This window comes from Vidua macroura, chromosome 3 (assembly GCF_024509145.1).
Source record: "Vidua macroura isolate BioBank_ID:100142 chromosome 3, ASM2450914v1, whole genome shotgun sequence".
Classification (NCBI taxonomy): Eukaryota; Metazoa; Chordata; class Aves; order Passeriformes; family Viduidae; genus Vidua; species Vidua macroura.
Window position 1 is genome coordinate 60,592,436 of NC_071573.1, and position 19,188 is coordinate 60,611,623.

Below are 19,188 nucleotides of genomic sequence, written 5' to 3' on the forward strand. Positions count from 1 at the left end.
TTATAGTATTAAACATTTTTATTTTGAGGCACTACAAAGGAGGTCACCATTTCAGACACAAGGCACTTTTCTTGGTTTGGCTGCTTCTATTTCTTTTTTCTTTTCCCCCAGTTAAGTTGGCTTTTGTTGTCGTGTTTTGTCCTACTTTGTTTTATGTTGCGGGTTGCTAGGACCTGGATAAGACCCAGGACGACTTACTGAAACACCAGGCTAGCATTAGTGAGCTCAAGCGCAATTTCATGGAATCCACACCTGAACCACGCCCAAATGAGTGGGAAAAGCGGCGTATCACACCTCTGTCCCTACAGACACAAGGGGTATGTCACTGCACACACCTGTCTGCATGCCTTTCCATGACACCCTCTGTGTCATACAGCAAATGCAGTTTGTCCTTCAAGTTAACACTTTGTCTGATATAATATTTGTTTATACTAAGTATACATTAACTTTTTTACCATTACTATTGGACCTGACTTTAAAGAATGGGTGGAATTTTATTCTTCTACATGAACAACTGAATGAGAAGAAAACAGAAGTGATGGCAGCATTTTCCTGTATGTTAAGGCTATTTTAAATTTCACCCTGATTTACACAGATTGATAGAAATAATTTTTCAGTGACAGTAGAACTTTTCCTTCCTTTTCTATATCTTTATCTCTTCATAGACAGCTTGTGCATAAATACACACACAGTCTGTGTTTTGTTTCAGAAGGACTTTATGTGATCAGTTAATTTTCAGTGTTGACTTCAGGACACATTTAATGCAGTTGTTAAAATTTACCTATCTTAGTCTTTAAAAGTCGGTAAAATGAATTTATCTACTTCTCTCTAACTCTCCTTTCTGACTGAACCTTGAAACAGCAGTATGGAATACAGTTTTCTACAAATATCACCTTCAATGCCTGTAGCAAGAAACCTACCCAAATTTCTCATGTTGTTGTGAAACTTTTAGTTCTATTGGGTTATTAACTGTTTCTTTCATACAGTAGATGAGTACATCAGTCTTTCAGTTTGTTGTGTTGTTGTCCTTGTCTATCACCATGGTTCCCACCCTTCCTTCCCTAAATGTATTTTTGTCCTATCCCCTTAAATTCTTCAGCTTTCTTTTAGTCCACAGAAAGGTGAGCTTTCAATTAAGCAGGCCTGATGCTACAAAATTATTTTTGATAATAGGACATTATTTCAGTAAGATCTGTAAGCAAGCTGAACTGTGAGTATGTGCATACAGAGAACACAGCAACTAATTACGCATCACTTCTTTATTTTGTTAATTTGTGGTTACTGACAAGAAATTCCTCAAATTTCTGAGTAGTACCTTAATATTTCTACATATAGTGGTATATGCACAAGTACAAATGTTGGTCATATTTTCAAACATTCATGACACAGTGATTGATTTAATAGCTATAAATACATTTTTGGTTGAAACAGACATTTATGTAAAAGTGTAACTTAATTTTTATTACGTGGTTGTGTGTATTTTCTGTATTGATTTCTTCTCTTGAAGCTGAGGGCCTTGCAAGTTACTTTATATATGGTGGTTTGGTTTTTTTTGCTCATTTTGTATGTTCTGTCACTTCAGATGATTTGGTTTTATGTTTATGTAATAGTGCATGTCTGTCTCATTGCTTGTTGATTTACACTGGCTTTATAAAATGAAAACCAAATAGAAACAAGGAGACCACATTTTCCAACTGAAAACACTGCCTGGGAAGGAGAAACAATGGATTGCAATGCCATGGATTGCTGGAGCAAAACCAGAGGAAACTGATAAGGTGGCTGCCCTGAAACCTGCTGCTTTTTTTGCTGTATCTGCTGTGGGCTAGCTTGGTGGCTTGGGCACTTTTCTTTTTCTTTTTTTTTTTTTTTTTTTCTTGAAGGAAATAACTTTTTAAAGCCAATACTGAAAGGATAATGTTGAGTTGTAAACCAGGATCTCTGTGTGTATATTTGTATAGATACACATGTATGTGAATGCCAGCAACGTTTTGCTTAAACATCAAACTAACCACGAAGTTCTGAATGGCCACTGAAGAGAAACCCAGTGTTTCATTACTGTTCAATACTGGAAGATTACTGTATTTGATGTGACTAGGGTGACAGCAAAAACATGTGTTTTCACTCTATACATAAATAATTGCTTGCAGTTTTTTGACACTTCACACAAGAACTTTTGCTTTGTATGTTCACTATATAGTGATTATTCAAATCACTAATGCTGTGTAAGCAGCTTCATTTCAAAAGCAACCTGTTCTGAATACGTCTGCACTTCTGTACCTCTCTTTTCATTAAGGAAAAGAGGGAGGTTTTGTCCCTGATTACATCTATGTGATGAAAAGCACTCTAACTAGTGGGACTAGAAGCAGTGTGATAGTGATGATGAGTAGCAATGTTGTTTTTTTACATCACTTTTGGTCTATTAGGTTAATGTGAAGCTGGCAGTCCTATTTCACTAACATATATAAATATGACATTTGGGGAACTGTGTTTCCATCCTGAATTATTTGTTGATGGATGCCTATTGATCCTTGCCTGTCCTTTAGGATAGCTAAATAATAGATGAGAATAAAACAGGGATACCACTGCTAATATTCTTTTTCTTCTTTTGCTTCAGCGAAAATGCTTACAAGTAATTTTCTGTGTCCTAGAAATGTTATTTTGGGTACATCTTATTTGTGTCACTATACTTCTAGATCTACCATAGTCCTGCAAGTGCACAGCATCTGTGACTTAATTAAAAACTGGCACATTGGTATCGATTGCAAATAGGAGAAATATTTCTATTTTATGGATACCCACAATACCTTTTTTCTTTAAGACATCCCCCACAGCTTGTAAACAGTATTTCATGTTAGAGTGTATGACTCTGTACCAGAAGAATTTGCCAAGAATTTAAACATAGGCTGATACAAAATTTATTTATTCTATCTAAACATTTAATCCTTTCTAATAAATGCTCCAGGGAACAGGGAGCATTATCAAATGAATTGTGTGACTGAGGTTTTTGTTTTAAAAGACTGGAAGACCCAAAAATTTGAAGGTGGGAAAATGCTAAAAGATGGGTGGTATATGCCAGCCTTTAATTTTATATATAAGGGGGAGCAGGGATAGAGAGAGATGCAAACAGTCAGACTACCTACCACATAAAGATTTTGGGTTTCCCTGCGGTTTTTTTTTGCGGTTTTTTAACTGCTTTGAGCAGTCAGAAAACAAGTTACCAGAGTACAATGAAAAGAGGATCATGAACATTTTTGTCTTTTGATGTAATCTGTTAATAGATGAATGTTTCTTGGGTGGAATAATCTAGGGAAAGAAAGTAGGGGTAAGGAACACATTGCCCAATTGGATATTCAGTGTTGCATGAAGGCAGATTTAAAAATTTGCATTCCTGTTAACTCTTCTTAGCCACCATTGAAATAAACTTTGAATTTTAGTGTAGGAAAAGAAAAAAACGAGTTAGGAGTTCTTTTTCTTTTCCCTTTTCTCTTCTTCTGCATGCCATATGTGTTGTAGTGTCCGTACAGTAGCATGGTGTAACCTCTGTCACTTCATACTCCCCATCACCGCTCACGTGGTGAGTCCCCAGGGCTGCAGTTGTGTGCATGGCACCTCGGCTTTCCTCTGGCACCTGCTTGTGGCATGATTCTCTGTAGTGCCCTTCGGGAAGGCTGAAATGTATCTCATGAAATGTTGTCAACATGTGTGTTGTGTCCGTGTTATGTATTTGTACGTTGTTGGCTTTTTATTTTAACAGCTTTTACTTCTAACTTCTTACCAGAGCTTGTGGAATGAAATCTGGAATAAAGAACTGTAGCCTTTTCAGAGGTTTCTACCCACGTGAACTTTCAAAGTTTGCTTAACCATACAGATTTATAGCCCTACAGAAAATAGACCAGATTATGAACATATGCTTTAAAGCAATGTGTCACCTTTCATGTATGTTTGAAAAATACAAGTTTTCCCACTGAAATGGGAAAGGCTTTTTGAAAACAGATTTTTAATCAACATGAATTTGCTTAAGATATTTAAGTGTTTAAAAAAATAACATTTATTATAAAGAAGTAAGAAATATTTTAACATTTCAGTGCTGTGGGTATGTATTCTAAGCAAATACATCCGCAGCCCTAGAGCTCTGATCCAGCTGGGCTTTAGAAGGTGTCACAAATGGATTTTAAAGGGGAAAAAATCCCAATAGTAAATACGGAGTTACCAGCTAAGTAAACTGTGCTGTTTGGGAAGTCCGTGTAAATGTCGATGTGTAAATGTCGATGTGTAAATGTCGATGTGTTCCGTTCGCACGGTGTTGTGCGCGGTGGAGGCGCAGCCCCAGCGCACGGCTGTGCTGTGTCCCCCCTGTCCGTGCCCCTTGCTCCTGCCGAGCCGTTGCCTTTGTCGCGTCTCTCTCTTGCCAAACCTCTCCCACTGTAGGTGGCTGCCGCTCCGTCCGCCGCTGTCTAATTCTTTCCTTTCCCTTCTCTGACCCGTCTAGAGCCTGGAAGAGGAGATTACCTCCATTTTGTTTAGTAAGGAGCGCTTCGGCGCCGGCACCAGCGGGCCCTTCGCCGCCGCCAGCCCGGGGCCAGCAGAGGGCGCTGCGGGGGAGCAGACGGGCGCCGCCGCGCCGGGGCCCCAGGTGCTGCTCGGGCGCGGGGCCGGGGCCCGCCGGGGACGGGACGGATCCCGCCGGGACAGGGACAGGGTTAGGGACAGGGACAGGTCCGGGCTGCTCCCGTTCGTCCCGGCCTGCCTTAGAGCCGCGTGCCTGCCTCAGAGCTTAACTCTGCATCTGCAGCACGCCAGAAGCAGGGAGGAATCAGTGCTTGGCTAAACTTAGGCTCCGTAGGTGCTGCACTAGGTAAACAGCAAAAAAAAGCTAGGATTAAGTCACAGATGGTGTGTGGATTTTTGTGTTCTTTTCATTTGGGCTCTTAATTTTGCTGCAGACTATTCACTAAATGTATGTTTGATTAAAAAAACCTGACACCCTAATACATCATTTACTGCGGGCTTTCAGATAGCCAACATTATTTTGTTATGGAACAAATCCTAGTAAAGCTGCTTTAATATCATCCTTTTGGCTCCAAACTGAATTCTTATAGGACCTTCTTTTGTAATCATGTATTGCTATTCTGACAGCATACTACCCTGAGCAGTCTTCCTCTCATTATCTATTAAGCTGCATAAAGTAAAAGACCAAAGACAAACAACTAATAAAACCATGCAATAATGTCTTTTTTACTGTTTTTTAAATTATGGCAAACTGGTAGTAGAGCATTATTTTTTGTTTACTTTTGTCTAATATTACTTATTCTCAATTCCTGATTTAACTGAGAAATAACTGCCTCGGTAGCATCACTGGCTAGTACATTCATGCTTTTTATTTTCAGATTCAATTCTTACACCAATAATAATTTCCATAATTCTTACCTACTTTTGATTGAATATTTAGATGGAGTGTAAGGCAACTAGCATCTTGCAGTGAATATGTAGCATCTCTCTAGTATCATGTGTATACATTCTTAAAAGCTTGCTTGGAGGATGTTGCACTGTTGAAAAGGGTTATGCATTGATTTGTGTCCTCTGATTGCTTTTTGTTTCACAGAGACATGCTTCCAGAGCAGAAGGTCCTTGTACTGGAGTCAGCGATGCTGATAAGGTTCTGCAGATTTTTTCCATGACTAAATTTGGCTCTAACTCTTCCAATCCATCTTCATTCTTTCTTTCCTTCTTTTTTCAGTTAACCATCACAAACATCTTTTGTCTTCCATATGACATGAACCAGCTAATTTTATTTTCATCATTTTAATTTATTCATATACTCTTGTTTATCCTCATCCATGTTTTTTGTGCAGAGTTCACATGAGACTCTGGACATAGTGGAGGAGAAGAAGCAGGCAGAGTTTGGGATAGAAGAAACACTAGTCGTAGACGAAACCAACAAAGGGAAAATGCAAGTTGCCACTGATGCTGGGGAGACATGTAAGGTGGAGCACGTGTCAAAAAAGGACTCTTCATCATTGCCATCAGATAGTAGCAGCAGCAGCAGTAGTAGTGAGAGTGAGGATGAAGAGGTGGGAGAATACCATCCACATCATAGGGCAATTGAGGAAGTCATCAGGGAAGAACAGGAAGAAGAGGAAGACATGAAAAGGAAAGAACATGAAGAAAATATGCAGCATGTGGAAGCCATACCAGAAGGCAGTAAACTAAATGTACCAGTTGAGCACACACAAGTTACAGCTGAAGATTTGGTCCAAGAAAATACAGTTTCTGTAGCTGCAGAAGAGAAGAATTTGTCAGAGCAAATTAAGCAAGATGTAGGTGAAGAAAAAGAGGAGGAACAGCTGAAACTCAATGGAGATGTGTCTCATGTTGACATTGATGTTGCACCACAATTAATTTGTTGTTCTGAGGTAAATGGTAGAACAGTATGACAACTAGATTAAGCAGAGATATTTCTTGGGGTGAAAATATACCTGCCTTTCTTCTTCTCCTATTCCTCCACGTCTTCTGGCATCCAACAAGATTCAGATCATTTGGAAGGGGAAACCACTGATGAGCAGTGAAATTCTGTCTCCCTCAGTTATGGTTTCTGACGTTTTGCTAGAACTGAGTGAAAATCACCAGTAAAGGCAAACCTTCCGAAGACTGAGATTTTTTTTTTTATCTCCTCCGTATTTTATATGCACATACATAATGTGTATTTATTATTTGCATGTTTCCAGTGTTTTAAGTCTTGTCTTGTCTATTTGTCAACTGCTCTTGACAAGTCCATGACATGTAATTGTGATTGGTAAACTAGTGCAAATTGAAATTAGAAGGCACCTGTCACAAATTTTTGTTCCTTTATTCCCTGTACTCACTCACTGCTTTTCTTGCCTTTTTTCCTCTCCTTCAATAAAACATAGAATATGTATGGCTAGAAATTGCAGAGGTGAGAGCACTGCACTGTTAAGTGGTGAGGCTCGTATCACAATGTTTCTGTGAAGTCTTCTAGTGCAGTAGATACTTAGGAAGCATGCATGAGTTCCTGTCACAACCAGTTGTTTAAGCCAAACAATGTTGAAGAGTTGATTACTGGGCAAATATTAAAGAAGCAGAAAGGGAAAAAATGAAAGGCAGGCATGTATGTCTTTTTAAATTTGTCATGATCTTCTTCTGAGTTTTTCACCAGTTTGGTGAGTTTTTTGTAGTTCTCTACCTGCTTGTTCTTGTAATGGTGGCAATTTTTTTTTCTTCACTTTTTAATCAAAACAACTCACATTCTTTCTTTTGTTGTCTTTTGCATACACAGCTGTTCTGATTAATGATGTGAAAGAATTAGTTTATTAGACTTCTAAAATTTGCAAGTTCCCACACTTCCTAAAAGCATAGATAGTTTGAAAAAAGAGGAAGAAGGGCTGCTGTGTGTGCAAGCATGAAAAGGGTGTTTGGGTTTTTTTCCTGGGATTTTTACCCTATGTGTATTCAAAATCAATATAAGATAGAAGCTGATGCATCTAGAAGAATATCAAAAGGCTTAGTTCTTAAATCTAATGAAAATCTGCTCCAATAAGATAAGTAATGAGTTCACTATCTTACAGACCCCAGGTTAATTGCTTTGTTTGTGATATTGCAGAGAACACAACTAGTTTACTCTAAATTGTTGAGGTAGCTTTTTAGAATTTTTGTCAGAAGAAGTTTTTGACTTAGAGAAAAATTTAGACTGCTTGAAATCCAATTTGCAAGAGCTTTTCTTTTCCAGAAGTAATACATATTAAAAAGTTAAATTTTTGTGGAATTTTTAGTCCTGATTTACAGACTGATGAGTGATAGCTATTTTCCCAGATTAGTTCTAATACAAAGTTTATCTGTCTGATCTAGCTGTCAATTTCTTTCTGCAAACTAAGATTTTTATTTTTTCTGTAGTGATGCTTTTACACAATTTCAGTACGTGTTGCAGCTTTGTTTTAGCTATTGCTCTTTGGTATGTACTGTTGGCTGAAACATTGAACTTTGACAAGATTATTAGGAGATTAGTTTTTCCTACAATGTTATGGCTATGCTAGAGGGTTGATGTATTAATCTTCATTTCATTTTGCTTATTTATTGCATGCTTTTTGTATGGGAAGTCAGTCAAATACTTATATTACGCTTTTCTTGAGCTTTTGGTTGTGTTTTCTTGGTCCACTTTACAAAACTTCTTCTGTCTTTTGAATTGATTGTTTATTTCTTGCATCACAGCCTCCAGTAGTGAAAACGGAGATGGTAACCATTTCAGATGCCACACAGAGAACTGAAATCTCAACTAAAGAAATCCCAATTGTTCAAACAGAAACTAAAACTATCACATATGAATCCTCACAGGTATGGTGACTGGTTTGTTTGCAATCTTATTTTTATTACAGTTATGTAGATCAACATAGATAATGTCCAAAAATGCTTTTCAAAAGCATATACTTTTTTCCTAGCAGATAAGATTATACTTTGGCTATGAATTGGATAAGTGAAATGCTACAAAAACATATTACTTAAGTTTTAATTTTCTTTTGCTATAAAAAGACTTAGTTGCTGACTGCAAAACTGTAACTCACTTTAATCCAGTTTTGGAAACTTGATTAAAATATCTCATTTCTCCTGAAAGGAATGCATAACTATGAGCATGAATTCTCTACAGGAATGGGCCACAATAATAGCCTTACCTGACTCTGTAAACTTGGCTGGCTTCTATTTAGATTTCAGTTCTAGCTGAATTAAAGAATGTGTTTGGTAAGAAAACTAGCCTTTTTTTCCTGTGAAAACAAAGTTTTTTAAATGCCAATATACAATAATACCTTTTTTTTTCTTATAGCTTGATGGGAATGCTGTTGGTGATACTGGTGTGCTGGTGAGTGCACAGACAATTACATCAGAGTCCATTTCTACTACCACAACTACACACATCACAAAGGTAAATTATATTTCATGTCTTCCTTAATTAAAAAAGACACCGGACTCTCAAAACACAATTTTACATGAAGTTTCTTGTATATCTGCTAATTCATTGAGGAAAACTAACTTGAAATGGAAGGATTAATTCCAGGCATGTGTGAGAATTAAATCTTTCTGTACAGATTTTGAAGACAGAAGTCCTAATAAATAAGCAGGAATATCTGGGAGTAGGACATGGAAAGGGGGAAAAATATGATTAGTGGTTTTTCAGTAGTTCATATAGGTCTTATTTCAGTATTTGACAAATTAGTATGTAATTAAATTTTTACAGGTTCAGTCCTGTCGTCCCCCACACATATCCTACAGAATCTTTGCTTGTGTAACTGAGGTCTGAGGTCCACAGGAGCCCTGCTAATGGCACTGTGATGAACTGAAACAATTTCATCATCCTTGTGCTTCAGGTTCAGGGTATATTTAAAAACAGATCATTCTTTTGGATTGTTTTGCAAGCATGCTTGGATGCTGAATTATTTCTTCTGCATTCCATGCTTGAAAAGGAAAGGGAAACTTAGTGTTAACAGGACATCACATCTGTTTCATGGAAAACATAAACATGTAATGTTTCGTGCCAGAGTGTGTTAGAACTAGCAAAACATGATGATGATTATTGCTATTGCTAATTTATGTAAATATTTGTCAAATTTTTGGCATGCCTAAACAACACAGTTTTCAACTCCTCTTTGAACTCTTAGCATCTTTTTCTAAGAAAATTACAGAAAACATTGTTTAGGATAAAGAAAAATGGAAGAGGGAAGCAAAATGTGAATTCAGGATTCCCCCCCGCCCCGCCAAGATACAGAAGTTTTACATCATGACACAATTGAACAATAATTCACTGCTCAGTGGATATATTTTCTAAAGATTGAAATATTCTGAAGATTGAAAGTCATATGCACAAAATGATAGTGGAAGAATAATGTTGGAAAGTGAGTCACATGAAATAAAGTAAGCTCAGAATTAAAAATGCATATGTTAAAAATACATTTGTTATAAAGACTAGTCAACAGATCCTTTTCAGACTCCTTCTCCTTTTTGGAACCATTAAAAAACCACCACGATTTTAAGAAAAAAATCTTTATTCAATGAATTGAACCACGGTTTTGACAAGAAGTGTACATTTTCTTGTCAAGTTCAGATGTCAAATAGTCTTGCTTCTTGGAAGGAACAATTAAAGAAAATGGTTTCAGTCTTGTCTTCTACTGAAAAATTACTGGAATTACCATGATGCAGCAGATCTTATGTTTTTTGAATTGATGATAAACAGTCAGTAACAAGATTGTTTGAATTTTCTAAGCTGACGTTTTATGTTACATTGCAAACTGTTCATTACTGATAAAGGACCTTCCAAAATAGTTTTAGAATTCTAATGGTGTTCTTAAAGGAGTCATCTTGGCTCTTCCCTGTTCAGTGTATCTTAAGTAGTAGTTTATTCATTTCTCATACACAGGCTGATTTAAAAGGCAAATAATGTTATTTCTGTGAGAATTTTTTTATAAGCTGAAGTGTTTTAATCATTAGAATAAGAAATGAAGAAAAAAAGCACAAAACTGTTCAGCAGTGTGAAATATGTTGAAAATAACTGATGAAGGTCCTTGAATGACAGAACTGAAAATCAGATAATCTTTGTATTTAATGGCATAGGATTATGACTATGGAGAGGCCCATGATAGATGGATTGAAATAAAATAAATGACTTTTGGAATTTCTATGTTGCCAGATTAACATGGCAGAAGTGGCTGGAATTACAGTTTGCCAAACATGGGCTCTAGTAACAGGAGTAATTCTCTATTGCTTGATTTTTATCAAGTTTAGCAATTGCTAGAGAGTGACCAACTGCATAGCTGAAAAAAGGAGAGAATGGTTTAGCACTGAATGCATTTATTACTAATTGCAATTCAGACATAGAAATCTATTTGCATCAGTGCAACAGAAGGTTGTGCTTTGTGGAAATATGGAATAATCACAGGGATATTTTTCTGGTTTTTTTAAAATTTTTTTTGATATCTGTAGATGGTAAAAGGTGGAGTATCAGAAACAAGAATTGAGAAACGCATTGTCATTACTGGAGATGCAGATATTGACCACGATGAGGTGAGTATGCAAACTTAACACTTAAAATGTGGATTTTGTAGTCTGGTGAGATGTAGATGATGTTTCAGAAATACGAAGTAAGAGAAAGGTAGAAAAATTGAATAAAACCATATAAAAAGACCCTGAGACTGTTAATTGTGGCATAGTTATTAAATAGTTATGTTTTACTATTAAGAAGCCTTTTGAATATATGTGAAAGAAAAACAGCATTTGTAAATTTGCATCATAGATCATGTGACTGGATTTTTGCTATTTTTAGAGGGATTACTCTTTTTGGAAGAGACCCAGTTTATTTAGTGCAGCTTTTGTACTGGGAGAAAAAACATTACTGAAATAATCTTATTTTGATACACTCATCTGGATAGATAAGAGTCTCTTCTGCATTGTTTCAGCAACATCTGAATGCAGCGCTCATATTTATTGAAAGCTTTGAAATACATTAGAACATTAATTGCTTGAATTTAAAAATTAGGTTTTGGCCAATATTTGTAGAATTATGTGTAACAAAAGTAATTGTTGATCTGCCGTAATTGTATATACCTTTTATCTCCATCAGTACTAAAGTAGTATTTTACAATTACTTAGGAACTAAGGTTAAAATCACTTCTACGTTCCAAATTAATAAGGCTGAATTTGAGCACTACACAGGAAAATAATTGAGAAAAGTCAATTATCTAGTCTTTGTAGTGATGATTACACAGGTTTGTTTTTTTTTTCATCTAAGAAACTATAGTAACAAAGGCAATCAACAGTCATTGGTTAATACAAATGAAAAAGCCTACCTTGCGGTGAATACATTTCTAACTTTGTGAAGGCTTCACAAATCAGCATAACAGGGTTCAGTTTAACTTATGAATTGTAATATATTTAGAGTTTTCAAGGAATTTATTTTCACATTTTGATTTGTGTCCAGGAAGTGTCTTCGGCAAGTTGAATCTGTTCTTGAAACTCATAATCAAATGACAGGGCTGGTTAGCATCAGGCATGGATGGCTCTTGTTTGCCTTGACATGCATACAGTGCACATCAAATGTCTGGAAAGGTCACAAAATAGCTTTAGTATACCAGACAATTCTCAAAGCCCTTGTTTAATTTGGGATGAGTGAATAATGAAGTAAAAAATGAAATAATAAAGAAGGAAGTACAAAATAGAATTTTAATCACTGAAATTTTAAACAGCAGTGAGCAGCTTTTAAGAGATTTAAGAAATATCTACCATGTTTTCTTAAGTGAATATGAAGCTTCTTAAATGCCGAAACTACATGCATGTTTTTTCTATTAGCTCCCTATATTACTAAAACAGTTTTCAATAGGAAAACAATATTTCAGTGTGGAGTTTCAGAATACGAATGTTTGTATTACTTGTAATTTACCAGATAGAGTCTTAGGGTTTTTTCATTGTTTATGGTCTGATTGCTAATAAACAGCAAACATTAGTATTGTACCAATAAACATCATTCCCTTAATAGGATTTCAAATACAGTGTCACATAATGATTAGGGTGCCTAATGTTGGTGTTTTCGATCTCTGTTCAGACTTAGTTATATCTTCTCTCACTTCATACCTGTAGCTAGCTCAGGAAATAGTCACTTTTCTAAACTATGATAAACCTTTTTGTTGTATTATATTTTTCTTGCTCCTTCTAGTATTTTGTGGGGGGTTTAGTTGCATTTTGTGCTAAGGTGAACAGGTCAACTGTTGCTTCTGAATACCTTCCTGTGTCTTCAGGCTTTTCTTTTGAGTTAGGTTCCAGCAGAAATATGGCTCACTGAAAAAAAAGATGCGTACTAAGATGTTGGCAAGAAAGAGAAGGGCCCAGGTGCTATTTCACCTGTGATGATTCATAGTCTTACGTGGTTGACTATGATGTAGAATAAAATACTGCATTTCAGTTGGAAGGGACTTATGATGGTCATCTGATCCAACTGGGTATATTGGTACATCTCTTAAATGATAAAATTTCTTAAAATGGGGAGAGATTATAAGTAACTGAATGATACTTGCATTTACACTTCCTTGAATTAAGCTAGAGAAATTTCTCTTAAACTAGTAGAAGGAGAAAAATGGGATTCTTGTGCTGAGAAATTTGTTACGATATTATTCCAGAGTTTCAGTACCACACTTAGTATACATTCCAAAGTATCTTTGTTTTGTTCAGGAAACTGAAGGGTACTCTTGTTTTTCTGTACTATCTTAAACTCTTGTTAAGGTGTATTTGTTAGATCTTTTGCAGAAGTTCACAACGTTCTGGGATATAGAAATACTTTTTTTTTTACTTAAGATGAGCTAGAAAGTTATCTTAAAACATTATGGTTACTTGTTACTTCCTGGAAATCTTGGTAAATTTTTAACATGGTGGGGTTTTTTTTTGTTTTGGTTTGGTTTTTTTTCTTTCTTTTGGGTTTTGTGTTTTGCGAATTGGTTTGGTTTGGGGTTTGGTTGGTTTTTTTACCTTTGATCTCAAGTTCAGGAATTTACAGTTCTGAAGAATTATAACCAAATTTTCCAAAGGTACTCTCCTGTTCTCTGGCCCCATATGAATGTCCTCTTGAATTTGTTAAGTTCCATCTTTCAAATACATTTGCAGGCCCTGGCACAGGCAATCAAAGAAGCCAAAGAACAGCACCCTGACATGTCTGTGACGAGAGTGGTGGTGCACAAAGAAACTGAACTTGCTGAGGAAGATGAAGACTAAAATCAAAAATGCCCTCAAGCATTCAGGTAAGCTTATGTAGATAATTAACACAGGAAAATGTGGCATCAGTTTTCTGTTGCATTCATGTCTTTTCAGCTGAAAAATCTGGGGCATCTTTAAGGTAGGGATTCCCAGAAGGGTGAGTTGAAACAGGGGCTAACAGAAGACTGTTAGTATAAGAATTTTTATCTTAGGTCTGATCTGACATTTTGTCAGACTTTTGTCACAGTACTCTCACAGCATTTTCTATAATGTCTGGGCAAGTTGTTATAGTTTATATTGAAGTGGGTTTGGGCTATTTCTGCAAAATATGAAGGATGTGTCATACTTTTCTGTTTACCTGCACAATTATAGTTCTTGCCTAACATCTTGCTTGTTTAGTGGGAAGACTGTGTAGTTTTCAGTAATGAAAGGACACACTTGGACGTTTCAGTTTAGTCAGCTAATACTTAATCCTAAACACACTGAGATTTTTGGCCTTTTATCATTTTTCCAGGCAAGAAGGTAAATGTAAAAGCTCAAGTTTTAAAACCTTTTATCAGTTGAAAAAGCTATTTGAAGTCATGTTAGTTTATTAGGCCCTCCTTTCTAGGTTGAGGAAAAAAAGGAAAAAAATACAATATGGTTCTCCCTCATGTATTCAATATAAAAAGCAGGTTGAACACTGAATAAATCTGCTCTTGCACTCATTATAGGCTGATGTCTTAAAGCTCTGTAACCATTTGGGGGTGTAAATCTTCAGATTTCCTGTGCTTGTCACATTGTTGGTATAAGACTCAAGCTTCGGGTTTTTTCAAAATTGATGGGTTTTTTATTGGTTAAATGGTTATATCAATGGGGAGAGATTTATAAAGAAATGTAAAAACCAGTGGTTTAAGCCTTCATTAGGCTTCTTCTGATTTTTTACTGACCAGCCTCTGTATTTAGCTAGAAGAGCAGCGGTGTTATTGTATTACATCTCAAGAGGGAAAATTGGTTTAGTACAACTTCAAACTTTTAATATGCACTTTGATCAATTTTGATGTAGGGGGAGACAAGATAAAAGAAATACATTTTATATGTTTTAAAGAAATGAGAGTAGTCATGATTCTTATTTCCCCAGTTCAGTATTTTATACAAGGGTGGTGTGGCCCATGGACAAGAGACTTCTATGTCCTGTGCAGGCAGGCATTCCCTTAGTATTGAACAAACTTATTTACCCAAGGAAACTAGCCATTATAAATTTCAGTCTGCAGCTTTAACAGACTTGAGCACAGCCATGGAATGCCAGGAATATATGAAAAATGAGACACTGACTTGATTCCAAATTTGGTGTAAGCTACTAGAGGGGAGGGTGTTTTTCACATATTCCTGATAATGTGTTGTGTTAAAAAGATCCATTTTATTGCTGTGCCTGAATTTCCTAAAAGCTGAAGATATAACTGTTGAGTATCACTTCTGGGATCCAAAGAGAAAAGATTCAAGTGTCAGTTGAGAGGATATGAAGTACTTCTATTGAATGCTGTTCCATGGAGCATGACCATTATGAAGGAATTGGGCTCTTCCTGAGCTAGTGTGATCACAGATGCATATTTTCAGCTGAAAGACATAGACTAAACCTTAGTTTATTTAATCTGCCTACAAGTGTCTCTTTTCTTGACATCTGGATAGTAATGAGAGTGCCTGTGTGTGGTGGAGGAAGGGGAGAGCTAATATCCATTGCCAGATGTTGACATGGATATGGTCAGTTAAGAGACTGCCTGTGGTGGGCTGTTGGGGCAAGAGTTTTTCACATCTGCTGGCAGAATTGTTTGGTCTCATCACTGTACACATAACCCTCCTTAAAGTTTGTCCTGAACTCCTGCTATATGCTGTACTGCATTGAGCAGCAATGTTGAGTGCCATGGAGAATATGAGGATGAGAGTAGGATGGCCTGCCCTCTGCCTGCATACAGGAAGTTTATCCATCTTCTCTGTCAAAGTGGTTCCAATTCCCTTCCTGACCACATACAGATTGTGCTAGAACTACAATGCTGGTTATGGTCATGTGTGTTTACACAGTATTTTCTGGCTAGTTTTTCTCTGAGCTTCTCAGCATGTAAATTTACATAATTTTTCAGGATGTACAGTAGAACTGAGTTTGGGCTGTCTCCAGAAAATTTCTTCAGATTTGGTCAGATTATTCTGTGTTTGAAAAATAAATTAATATTTTTTTGTTCATAAATGTACAGACCAGGAGAAAACATGGATCACGTTCAGAAGTGTTGGATGAGCACTCACCTGGATATTCATGTTATCATTCATACTTTTAAAAGTTACTTTGACATAAGATAATGCTAGAAACCAAAAATAACACTGGAGATTGGGTTGCTTGTGAGGGACAGTTGGGGAAAAGCACCAAAAATAAGAAATATCACACAAATGTCTGGTTTTGCATTGTACTTTTATTTCAGCATTCAGTTGGGTTTGTTTTATGGCTTTGTTGCTTAGTGACACTGGAACTGAGTATAACATGTATGCTCTAGTTTTGGTTTAAAAGCACAGGAGAGGACAGGGAACTGTACTGAACTGTGAGGTAGGGGGGTATTGATGAGTCCCCACATCACATAAATGTTCTAGAAGGTTTGGAAAAATGCACATCACTTTTGTGAGAGCTGTTTGCAGTAAAGAGAATGCCAGTGCTTTGGGTGATTTCACTGGTCCCTTGGTACGAGAAACATTAAACATGCACACTCAAACCACCCCCTGCATATTTTCAGCACTTCCATCACAGGATCTAAGGTAGAAAGAGACACTGAAACAGCAGAACAGATGGTTTGGATTTGCAGGGTTTTACTATTCTATGTGCTACCGTCACATTTTGAATTCATTATTAATCAGTGTGAATTTAAAGGTCTTGGAAGCAGGGATTGCCTCTTCTCTTACATGTGTGTAGAATGTGCCAGGTTCTTCATGCTACCTTAATCCAGAATCAGTGTTCAACACAATCTATCCCATAGAAGTAATGACATCTTTTTACAGGGGACTGGGTCGTGGGAGGAAAAATCAGCTTGGCAGGTTTGCACCATGTTTCTATATTAGTGACCAGCTGCAAAGTCCTTCATCAAATATTTAACTACTTTGCAAAAATTTTATTCAGGGAAGAAAGCATTCAAAGAATTCCTTCCATTGTCTGAGGGCTTTTTTTTTGCATTCTTGAGAAACATACACATTGGTTGTTTGCAAAGGACTAGAGTGTGTCAGTTGTTCTTGTCTGAGTTTGCCAGTTGCTTTACAGGTTCCTGGTCTTCAATGCTTGTGAGAGAATAAAAGAGGACATTTCTCCATGCTACTTTTGTGTCAGACCTGGCGACTTGTTTGACTGATGATTCCTTTCAGTTAAAATTTAGGGAAAAAATTCAGTCATCCAAACAAATGAAAGCTGCCACAACTGCCTTGAGTATCTGTCCTTTTGCTGTCCTGTGCTAAGGCAATGGAGTCATGCAATGAATTTGGCATAGTTGTTTCTGAGGTGATGAAAGCTCTGATGACTACTGCGGTATTCTTGGTGTAGACTTGTTTTCTCTAATAAAAGATGCTGCATTCTAATTCTGAAAGATTGCTGAATTGAACAAGTACCTTCCTTTTTTATTTATGCTCTAGGTTGTGGATTAAAATTTTCAGTAAGCTGTGCAAGTGGCTGCAATTAAAATGAGAATTTTGGGAAGGGAAAAAATGCTTGAAAGCAAGATGAGTACTTTGAGAAAGTGTAATACTGTATGCCTAATGACTGAAGGGGTTTTAGTCAATGCAACATTTTTTAAATTAAATAACCTTCCCTTCTTGTAAAAAAACCCAAAGAACCCTTAATAGAGAGTTACTTTCTGACTGATATAACATTGACATGGTATCTGTTCCAAATGCTTATGTAACCTTCCATATAATTTTTTCTTCCAGAAATAAAAATGTCACTGACCATGAAGAACTGTAGTCATTCCAAGTCATCATGACTCCACTGAATCTACCAGGCCTAGCAACAATGACCAGATGTTCACGACTTAAATGCCAATACCAAACTCCATTTTAACATCTTTGGTCTATATTCCCTTACAGTCTTTCTTGTTTATTTTTATAACCACTTCTTAACAATCTTAGAGTTTGGGTTTTTTTTTAAATGAAGTTCTAGAGGGTTTGATCTTCTTTTGCACAAATACTTGTATTTTTGAAACTGATTCTTAATTATATGAAAGTGAACAAAAGAAGTCTGGAAATCATTGTTCACTGGAACAGGTGGTAATTGTGCAGGAAGGAGGATCTTTACTAATTTAGATATAGTTTTTTTCAGATATTTCAAGTGAAATCTCTTACTGGAGTAATTTACAGAATTTTTTTCAGATTATTCAGGTAAATATATGATATCACATAATGAAGTTTTTTATAAAAATAAAGCATTTGCTAAAATTTGAAAAAATATATTTCTTTGGATAAATTTTATACTGGTATCTCTGTAACTCTTTCTTTTCCGAGGTTCTCCTCTCTGCGGAGCAGAGATGGTGTGGCAGTCTGTAGAGGAGAAGGAGTTGCAGACAGATTTCTTCTGACTGAGCACTGTGTTCTTTTTGCACTTTGGTGCCAATGCTCAACTTTTTGCAGACTTTTTGCTGTCTGCAGCATTCCAGATAAGGAAAGAAGGAAGAACAAAATATCTTTCTCTTTTTCCAACAAGAGATGATCTAGGCAGCTTAAAACCGTAGTGCTTTTTTTCTTACTGTGTCCCACTTCCAATACTTCCATTATTTGGATCCATGTGTAGAATGCTCGCTTGCTATTAAACCTCACTGTGTCTCCATGTTAGAACTGACATTTCTGTTACAGAGAAGGTATATGTTTCACATGCTTCCTCTAATGGTTAATGCAGGTTTTTAGGTTACTGAATAAAAGATGTAAGATGAACTCCACTCATAAAGTAGTACAAGAGTACCATCAGTTGAGACTGCCATGGCAAAAACCTGTTAATTATATTGGGGTTTATTTTTCATTTGTTCTTGCTGGGAGGTTGTTTGGGGCTTTTTTTTTTTTTGCTGTTGACTCTGTGTATAGTTAAAATGCCAAATTAGATTTATAGTAGCTTGAAGTTGTATTAAGTGATATTTTGCTTTCTGTAATTCTGTTATAAAATAAAGTTGTTTATTCTCTGTATGACTTCTGGTACTCAGACATAAGCTTGGAGGATATTTGAAGTATGCAGATTACTTCTGAGAACTGCAATTCTAGAGGTCACAGAGCCTTAAAAAAAAACAGGGATTAGAGCAAGTGGTCTGCAGGGCTGCCAGAAGGGTGGCACAATTGCCTGGTACTTAAGTACCAGTGTTTTTTAGACATCTTCCAATAAACTCCTGATTTCTGTAGTTTAGAGAAGAAATCTTCAACTGCCAAAACAGAGGAGATTTGAACATCACACTGGAAGTTGAAATG

The 19,188-nt window shown here is 36.4% G+C and overlaps 1 protein-coding gene across 4 annotated transcripts in view; it reads left to right on the forward strand.

Annotated features, from left to right (window-relative positions):
• Positions 1-18,912, forward strand: part of EPB41L2 (erythrocyte membrane protein band 4.1 like 2) — a 108,859-nt gene extending 89,947 nt beyond the window's left edge. The window contains exons 15-24 of one of the 4 annotated variants that reach the window (XM_053972984.1): positions 171-317; positions 1,671-1,775; positions 4,490-4,633; positions 5,603-5,656; positions 5,853-6,413; positions 8,224-8,346; positions 8,831-8,929; positions 10,981-11,061; positions 13,648-13,781; positions 17,671-18,912. In XM_053972984.1, the coding sequence (XP_053828959.1) occupies positions 171-317; positions 1,671-1,775; positions 4,490-4,633; positions 5,603-5,656; positions 5,853-6,413; positions 8,224-8,346; positions 8,831-8,929; positions 10,981-11,061; positions 13,648-13,755 (1,422 nt within the window). In that variant the 3' untranslated portion in view covers positions 13,756-13,781; positions 17,671-18,912. The remainder of the gene's footprint in view (positions 1-170; positions 318-1,670; positions 1,776-4,489; positions 4,634-5,602; positions 5,657-5,852; positions 6,414-8,223; positions 8,347-8,830; positions 8,930-10,980; positions 11,062-13,647; positions 13,782-17,670) is intronic. The other 3 variants (XM_053972986.1, XM_053972985.1, XM_053972987.1) reach the window with 3 other exon arrangements.
• Positions 18,913-19,188: the final 276 nt, after the last annotated feature.